Source organism: Pelecanus crispus, chromosome 1 (genome assembly GCF_030463565.1).
Source record: "Pelecanus crispus isolate bPelCri1 chromosome 1, bPelCri1.pri, whole genome shotgun sequence".
NCBI lineage: Eukaryota > Metazoa > Chordata > Aves > Pelecaniformes > Pelecanidae > Pelecanus > Pelecanus crispus.
Window position 1 is genome coordinate 15,951,119 of NC_134643.1, and position 9,476 is coordinate 15,960,594.

Sequence of the window (9,476 nt, forward strand, 5' to 3'; positions counted from 1 at the left end):
ACTGGGCAGAAAACATCAAACACTCTATATTAGAGAAAAATTATAAACCAAACAAACAAAGAAAAGAGCACAGCAAAGATCACCACACAGAATCAAACCCCATGAACTCTTGCCCTTTGCCAGTCATTCTTACATCTTGATGTAACTTCATCAGTCACCCTTCTGTCTCTTCTGCTGAACACCTGCTCCAAGGGAACGGAAAGGGAAGCAAGTCTAAACCCCTTGTGTACTGTGAGCAGCTCTGTCACAATACAACTGCTTCCGTTTTACAGATGATTCAGGAGGGGCCTGGGGATTAAGTGAAACTGCACTAGACGTACATTGGTACCAGCAGTTGTGCAGAACCTAGAACTTTTGTCTTCGAGTTCTTTGCTACCTCTGGCTGATATTCTTTCTGGTCTGGGAGAACTCCACTTCTTTTTTGCCAAACACCACACATTTTATAAATACACGCACACAGAAACCAAAAAGCAGCAAGACCGAACAATTCTAAATTCTAACTGCTGTCAAGAACACAGATAAATAGGAAGATGTGTTGGGCTTAAGGGCTGTATTATTAATATAACTTAGCAAATTATGAAAGGAAATTGCTGAATAATAAACACAACATTTCAGAAGTAAGGAAGGCATCTCTATTTCTATTGAATACAAGACCGAGAGCAACCAAAAAGACCCCTTCTCCAGCAACATCAGTGGCTTTAAGCATGACTTTTAATAAGCCATACAACAAGTTATGAGAAAACCACTCCCTTGAAATCATCAACATTCAACCATAGAAAGGGATACAAAAAAAAAAAAGAGATAAATGATGCATGCAATAGTTGATTTTCCTTTGCCCCACATTGGTCTTAAGTAACTGTGCTGGATTCCATCTCCAATCTGAGTCAGCTTAGACAGCTGCACAGCACCACGATAAAAAATTGGATCATTTTACTCACATAGCCTCTGTCTTTCTTATCCAGCAAAAGAACCATCAAAGACTTCTTGCTATAGACTTGCTGAGACACCTCTGTCAAACACTCTTACTGCACCATGACAGCATTTGCCACAGGTTTTTTGGCATATAAATTACCTAAAGACACCAGGTTCACCTGGTATCTTGCACCATTAACTCCTGAATCGGCTTTTTCAAGGACAAGCTGAAGAACTTGTGCACCAAGTTGAACTTGGAAGACAGAGAGATCCAGTAACTTAATCCATGCCTGTATAAACTGAAAATCTTTCTTGCTAGTTATTCCAAAATTACTCTTAATAACAAGTTGTCATGGCACTCATATAACCTTATGGTGGAGTAAACTGTTCAAGAAATACTCATATCTATACACTATTTTTACTGAAGGTGATCTTTCCTAATAATGCATGCAGTGTTATAAATCTAAACTTCCACTGGGACTACCAGAAACTTACGCTTTCTGCCCACAGGACCTGTGATCCACAACTTAAACAAAATGTGATTTGAAACATGTTTTCTATAGGATTTTCCACCACTTCCATCTCATACACCTCAGCCTTGGTTAAATAGCTAACATTTTTTGCCCCAAAGGTAAAACAGAACCTGATAATGTCCTAATTTTTAATTAACTAGGAACAAAAGGCCCATTTCAAGGAAATTACTCCATTTCACAGTGGAAATGGTTCAACTCTTGTGTAGTCTTTTTCTATACATGGAAACCTATATTTAATCTATAAACTATTAACCACAAACAGAGGCAGATCAACAAGAAAACACATGTGTTTTTATATCTCAATCAAAATTAGATAGAACAAGTCATTTCACTTTCTGTGGTGACAACAGGGCTTGGGGTACACTCTAGTAAACACGTCATTTCCCTCTTTCTCAAGTACTGTTATAAATTACAACAAGTAGCAGGAATGCCAGAGACAGATCTTTAGTGACAGTGCTGTCAGTTGACAGAAAACCTCATATGGTTTCCCCACCAGCATTCAAAAGAAGTACCTTAAACTACAGGAGATCTAACCTCTTCAGAATAACAGTTGCACAAATACTGGGAGAAAAATACGTGCCACCTAACAAAACCAGAATTTTTAAAGCAGTCATTTATAGAACAACAGTTTTAGATGCATATTCAAAAACATCAAAATCCTCATTCAAAACACAGAATGTCTGATCAGAGAGCATTACCATTACTCCACTCTTTTTATCCAGTGTGTGGGTTGATGAACTAAAGGACAGGTTTCAGAAAATAACTATGTAACTATGAGGATAAACTACAATTCTGACTAAATTTCTGGGCACTATCATACATAATGTTTCATTCTTCCTCCGTCACCATTACTTGAGACACATTAAATGAGGTGACAGCCACAACCAGGAGCCACGCCACCCCCCTGCAGAAGCTGTCCATGAAAAAAAAAAAAAAAAAGAAAAAAAAAAAATCGGACTCAGATATCATGCACTAAACTGATCAGGCATTTGAACACCAGAATGCACACCAGAATTCAATCCCACCGTCATTTCTCATCCTAAAGAAAACCCCCGGGGGGATCTTTGCTCATTATTCTTATTCCCAGCATAAAGCTAAGAACGGTAAGAAAAAGTTTCTCTTGACAACAGCCACAGTTTTGTACCCTGCCAATTCTCAGTTCTTTCGTTCATCAAGCTCCACCTGAATATTACATCTGTTTAAGAACCAGTATCTCTGGAAGACTTTATTAGCTTACAGGGAAGAGAAAGAAAATTATACAACATTCACCCCTCTCTTTTGCCCACTGCAAAACCAAACCCAAAACCAACCCCAAATTACCAGCTAAGGTGGTCTAAATTCAATAACCTCACCTCTTTCTTCTGGGGTAAGCGTTTAAAACTTTGTTGTAATTTTCTTTCCCCTCTCAGCCCTTTCCAACATTCCCTACCACCACAAAAAGGTGAAAGATTAAGGCGGCTAAGAAAAACAAGAATGTTTTATTCTTAAGTTTTTGTTTGGTATGTTTTTAAAGGAGACAAGCAGCACCACTGGCAAACCACTAATAAACAAGCAAACAAAAAAATTACAATAAAAAAGATCGACTCCAATCCCTGTGCTTACATTAACCAGCTGTTTTTGTCGTCTTCTCTTCTTTCACAATCTCCTCACAAATTATTTTAGTTCTCTTCCTCTTGCTTTTCATAAAGTAGAATGTTGTATGCTACATGCTTTTTTTCCTACACAAGTGTTCCCTACCATCTCCCAACCTCCTTAACATCTTATTTTTCCACGAAGAATGATAAAATCATCAACATATTTTTCTGAAGAATAAAAAAAATACTAAAAGCAAAACTAATCAGTATCCCTTTAATTTTGTTCTGGTGTTCCCAAAGGATTTACCAAAAAGCTTTCCATCAGATATTTACATGAGAAGTCAAAACCAGAAAAATACATTGTAAACGACTATCCAATAGATTTAGAACTCCAGTTTGCATGTGTAATCATCAAGTAAAATGGTCAAATTTGGGGCTGCGCAATAAGGATAGAGAATCTCGAATTCTATCACAACACCAGAAAAACAGAATAGAATTTTTTATGTAACATCCTTAACACTAAACAATAATGAGTCAGTATGGTTAGTGAAAAGATTACCTAAGACAAAACACACACATCGTCAGACTGAAACCTCAATAATACAAACCCACTGAACTGAGAAACTGCAGTTGACTATGACACCAAGTACCCAGATATAGATCTAAATCCCATAGGTCATACTTAACCCTGCTATAGTTCACGAAGATACACAGGATATCTTTTGCTCCTTTACAGCCTGTGCCTACCTAGAAATACTCCCGGCACTTAATGTCTGCACATTTGCTAAACCAATTATTAGGAAGAGTTCTGTACGTAAGACAACAAAATTCACATTCTTCTACTATTTCCTTAAACATTGTATAAAGTAAAACATATGCCTCCAAAATTAATCTAAATTCAGTTACAGGTTATGACTGATAATAAAAGATCACTGTACCTGTCTCAGGCATGCAGTTATTGTGACGTTCTACAGGACACAAGGCGTCAAACAAATATAGACTCCTTGTACTATGCATGCTATCTACAAGAAAATCTTCAGTTCTTCAAATATGCCATTCAACTTTTTAAAATTCAATACAAATTCTAAATGCTGCTCCAATTCTGATAACCCCTCTTTTAGCTAAGCCAGTTGGTTGGTAGTGATTTGTCAGATAAATTACACAATACTGTTTCTGCTTCCTGATTAGATAAGCAGATAAGTTTTTTTTCTGGTACAAACATTTATGCATAAAATCTTTCATTTTCTGTGAAGACTTGCAACTTTGTAATCCCCTCTCCCCAAATCTACATGCCAGCAGAAGTCAACCATGGACATTCTGCATTTGCTAAAGGAAAACATGAAGGAAGTATTAGCATGCAAAAAGCAATTCTGTCTACAAAACTGAACAAACGTTCAGGAAATTTCTCTCCCTCTGTGCTGCCTACATATACACTGTAGAATAAAGGAAAGCAGTAAGCAGTATTTCTATGTCTTTACTTCTGCCCTACAGATGGGGCACAGGGGGCACGTGGCCTCAGTGCATCTCTTGCATTACAGAAATGAACAGCACAGCCAGACTGCGACCCCTTTGCCCCAGGATGCGCTAAGAAGCATCAACTGCTTTGGCAGGCAGAGATTTGGCAGCGTTTCTCTGCACTATCATTGGGGAATGCTGCCTCCCAGGTCCCCACCTGGGTCAACAGGAGGAGGAAGAGCAGCCCATCACTCTAAACACATACAGTACACAACCAGAAAGGAGGCAGCAACGCAGGGATGAAGCTAGCTACAAGCATTTTTTGACATCTGACGTCATTTTTTTCTACAAAACCAAAGTGAACCACCTTGTCGTGGTCTGCAGGAGACAAATCTTCCCACCCCTTCCCCCCACCATCCTCTCCGCAAAGAGTTTCACTAGTCTAAAAAGGCAAAGGCTCCTTGCTTAACTGGTTACAAGGAAATGGCCACATAAATCCGGTCGTATCAACTCAAGTTAACAAAATGCAGACAAATACTACAAGAAGTAAATGTGATGAGATCAGATTTTACACTATCTTTATCAAACAGGACAGTAATTTTCGATACTTAAAGTCCTGTCCGTCTGTAATCCTCCAGTTAACCTTATACACGTAAAGTCTGATTTTTGTAAGACACGGCTTACAATCTCCTGGCACCACAAATGCCACAGGAAGGCCTACTCAAATAGATAAGATGGCAAAGAAAAATGAGTTGGGTTTGGTATTAAGACGTACCACGACCACAACCCTTGTCCATGAACAAAGCAAACAAAAAAAGTCAACGTCACACAACAGATGTGTGCGAGATCAGAATAAGCGCACAAACGTTTCTGCAAGTACGTGAGCAATGTTTTCTGCAGACCAATCTAACTCTTCAAATTTTTCCCCACCTTTGTTAATGAGGATAGTGAGGCTCAAGGAAGATTTACAGTGGGTGTTCAGACACACAGATGGGTGTGGTGAAAACACCTGTATTAACAGACTGCTTAATTGAGCACAGTAGAATTATTTCAACATACTAACTTATTCAAACTTCGTGAAAGTTCTAAGTGATCCAAAGCAAGTTACTACTTGGAAGCAATAAAATTCCTAAAGCTTTTTATTTTCTAAATATAACAGTCAGGTTTGGTTTTTTAAACTGTATTACAACGCAAGTACTATAAAAGCTAATAAGTGCTTCACACCTGTCACTATCATATTGTCAGCAATGAAATCACACTTTGTTTGGAAATAATTTTTCTGGACAGTAGGTTTAAATAGAGCTCCTTTGACAGAGTCTCTAACCTCCCCAAAACCAAACAATGAGAGACTAGGGCTGATAATCTAAACTGAATCGTTCTAGGAAACAATTTGCATATTAGGTATGACTAAGAGAAGGGATGCGCTTAGATCTCTGTGTCTCAGGTAAGCTTATAAGAAGAATTTGTGTTCAAGGACTTCTAGGCGCAAAACATTTTATCGCAACAAATTAAGCTGCTTATGAAGGCCAAGCTCCAGTAGCCAGATTTTTGTTCGATTACTTTCGAATCAAATGTATGCTCAACATTGCTGACAGACACACCAACTGTTTTGAGCCTTGAACCTTTTACCTATAAATATACTACACGAAAATCCCAGTTCTGCCTCTAACTTATTTTTGGGCTGGCAAAATAGAGAGATTCAGGCATGTAAGAATCAAGACAGGAAGACAATCAAGCTTGGCATCTCTATAAAGGTCTTTCAAAAGGGCGGTTTTACGGTAGTTTAAGTAATTTTATTTAATGTGTACTCCATGCAATTTTAGAGTTTATCACACAAATCTACGTTACTGATTAATTCATTCTTTTTTCAAGAGCTTGTTTAGAAAACATAAGATTCCTTTAAGCTGCCAAGATGCTCAAAATTAAACGCACGTGTAATGACAACTATAATATAACGAGAAACTTAACTTCATTTCAGAATATATATTATGACATTACAGGTAATAGCGGGATTTCTCTCAGCATCAGTAAGTCACACCAAAGTTTCACTACGATGGGATGGTTCATTATGAACTGACTTCACAAGAAATATTTCTCATGACAGAAAGATGGTATATGTATACGGCTTTCTTACCAGAACAGAAACAAACAGAAAGCTCCGTGAGAATACGTCCCAAACCATTTCACTAGCTGCATTAGGTGTTACCCCAGCGCGATGTTAACAACACGCGTCACAAACAAAACGTGTCAATTTGATTTGCCTACGCTCACCACTAAAGTTTCTCCTCTCCCAACTGACAGAACTGTGTCAGGCATGGTGTATTAGCAAATACCATTAGCCTGGAATTTGCCTGTTCATACCTATGGTACCAGAAAACCTTATGGCCCAAATGACCTATTATATTTGGTTTTGCACAATACGCATGGCTTAGCCTAACGTAAGATAATACCAGACGTTGGCCGCTCGGTTGACTGTAAGTCACGCTCAGCAGCGAGAATGAAAGAATAAAATGCGACTTGAGCTAAAGTGCACGAACTCAAAGATCGTAACAGACCATTTCCCTCCGCGAGTGAAAATGTTTTTCACTCCAGTCGCCAATGATAACGTAACGTTTAAAGTTGACGCACGGGTTTGTACGCTTATCTTCACGCAGGAGCAAGTGAAACGTTGCACCAAGAAAGGACAGGGTCTTCAAAAAAAAAATCCAATATGGCCACTGATGCGTAGTTGTCTTTTGACTTAAAATTGCCTTATCTTCTACCACGTCTGCCAGTCGCACGCGTACACCTGTTATACTCGTACTTCAAAAGAAGTTGACACAGTGACAGTCATCTGTGCGTATCCAACCCTGAAACATTCTTCACGGCAGAGAGATCCACGCGCTATTAGACTACCCTGTCAAGGCCAAACCACAGTCATCCACAGCCACCAAGAGACAGACAGGTAGAGAGGTGTGCCAGCACTATCCACTTACCTTCTTTATTAAGCCTCATAACCTCCCTGCTTTTTCCACCCTCCTTTCCAGTCTCTTCTAGATCTACACCTGCAGAAGAGAAGCAGAGTCAGGTAGCGCCGAGGGCCCAGAGGTGTGCACTTATTGTTCGGCGGGGGGAGGAGAGGTGAGGAGGTGAGCGGTGTTTCTATTTGCAACAGCACAAGCACAATGGTCGAGGCATCTGCCAGGGAGCGGAACCGCCGGGCCCCCCGCGGCAGCACCCTCCGCCCGCCCCCCCGCAGCATCCTCCGGCCCCTCCGCGCCGCGCATCCTCCCCCTCGCCCCCTTCCCCCACCGCGGCGCCGGCCCAGCGGCGGAGCCCGCGCCGCGGGGCAGCGGCGGGGCAGCGGCACGGCACGGCGGCGCGGCGCGGCGCGGCACGGCGTGCGCCAGCGCCTCCCGCACACATGGCACCGGGGGCTCGGCGCGTCAGCTGAGCGCCCGGGGGGGCGGCACCTCCCGCCGCGCGGCGCGGCCCCGGGGAAGCGGGGGGCGGGGGGGGGGTGGGGGCGGCCCGGCCGGGCCCCCGGCCCCCGGCCCCGCCGCCGTGCGTGCGCTCCGGGGGAGGGGAGCGGCGTGCCGAGCCGCGGGCCGGTCCCTGCCCTTACTGTGCGGGGGGGCGGCGCCGTGCGCGTGCGGGGGGGCGGCCTCCCGCACCCAGGCGGCCCAGGGCTGGCCCAGGAACGCCTCGGGACTGGGCACGGGCCGCTCCAGGGCCGCCATGGCGCCGCGCCTGCTCCTGCCTCCTTGTTGCTTTTCCCGTTTCCTTCGGCGGCGGCGGCGGCGAGCGAGCGAGCGAGACACGGGATTCGAGAACGCCGCACGTCATCCTCGGGACGTTCCGCCGCCCACACGGGGGTAGTGTCAGCCCCTGCTCCCTATCAGATCGGGCTCCCCGCCGCCCAGCGCGCATGCCCGCGCCCCCCGCGCCTGCGCGCCGCGCCCCGCGACGCCGCCGGCAGCCGGGCCTGCCGCCCGCCCCGAGGGGGGCGCCGGGCCCGCGCCGCCCCCGCGCCGCGCGCGCCCCCCCGCCCGCGCGCTGCCCCCCCGCGCCCCCGCCCGGCCCGGCCCGGCCCGGCGGAGCCGCCGCCGCCCGAGCGGAGCGGAGCGGGGCCGGCGGCCGAAGAGCCTCGCCGGGAAGGCAGCCGCTGGCCCGGCGCGCCCCGGGGTTGCGCGCCCCGCGTCTCGCAGCGCCCCGCAGTAAGTGCCTGGGACGCGCTTTCGGTAGTTGCGGCGCGGCCCCTGCGCCCGGCGCGGCCCGGAGGCGGCCCCGGATTGCGGTGTCGGGGCTCCCCTCCCCCCGGCTCCTTCCAGCTGCGCCCCTGTGGATCACCTATAACCGCAACCACAGCCATTTTGTTGTCCAAATGCTGCCTAACCCCTGTGTGAGTGCAGGCGTCGTCTGGGTGCAGATGGGTGTTCGCTTGGTTTGGTGTTTTAGGCTACGGTGCAGCAGCTCTGAACGCACAGGTCCCGCTCCTCTCACATAAGACCGAGGTTTTCATCTCGCTACACATAACCTACGGGATACGGTACACGCTTCTCATTTACTTCTAGGGCTGTGTCATTTTTCGTTTCTTTCTCCGCTGAGGTAAGAATAGAAAGTAACACTACCGTGAAGATTTTTGTACTCCACATACCTCATTTGTGTAAGGAGTTGCAGCATAAGCCTATTGCTCCAGCTCGCACCTATTAAGCCAAACATAAACACTGCTGGTGAAGGACTTGGTTTCATCTAAGCAGCCTCACCGACTCCGCGTGCAGCATCTTCCATGCAGCTGTACAGCCCCGGCAGGAGTGCTGAAGATTGAAGTTTATGGTTCAACAGACACTTCTCGGAGCGGTGGTGTGGGCTTTACGTGGTCCCTTCCCCGTCCTGCCTCTCCCCCCAGCCACTCATTTAAGACTCTCTGTCACCATTCACCTTTTGCTGGTTCAAACTGTTGTGGGACAACGCTGAAGCAGAGCATGGAATTAATCTAGGCTCAAGAAAAAAAGAGTAGCAC

General features: G+C 45.2%; 1 protein-coding gene across 4 annotated transcripts in view; it reads right to left on the bottom strand.

Annotated features, from left to right (window-relative positions):
- ATXN7L1 (ataxin 7 like 1) overlaps positions 1–7,648 on the bottom strand; it is a 120,358-nt gene extending 112,710 nt beyond the window's left edge. For 3 of the 4 annotated variants that reach the window (XM_075712568.1, XM_075712552.1, XM_075712559.1), the window contains exon 1: positions 7,450–7,648. In XM_075712568.1, the coding sequence (XP_075568683.1) occupies positions 7,450–7,468 (19 nt within the window). In that variant the 5' untranslated portion in view covers positions 7,469–7,648. The remainder of the gene's footprint in view (positions 1–7,449) is intronic. The other variant, XM_075712595.1, reaches the window with a different exon arrangement.
- Between the last annotated feature and the right edge of the window lie 1,828 nt (positions 7,649–9,476).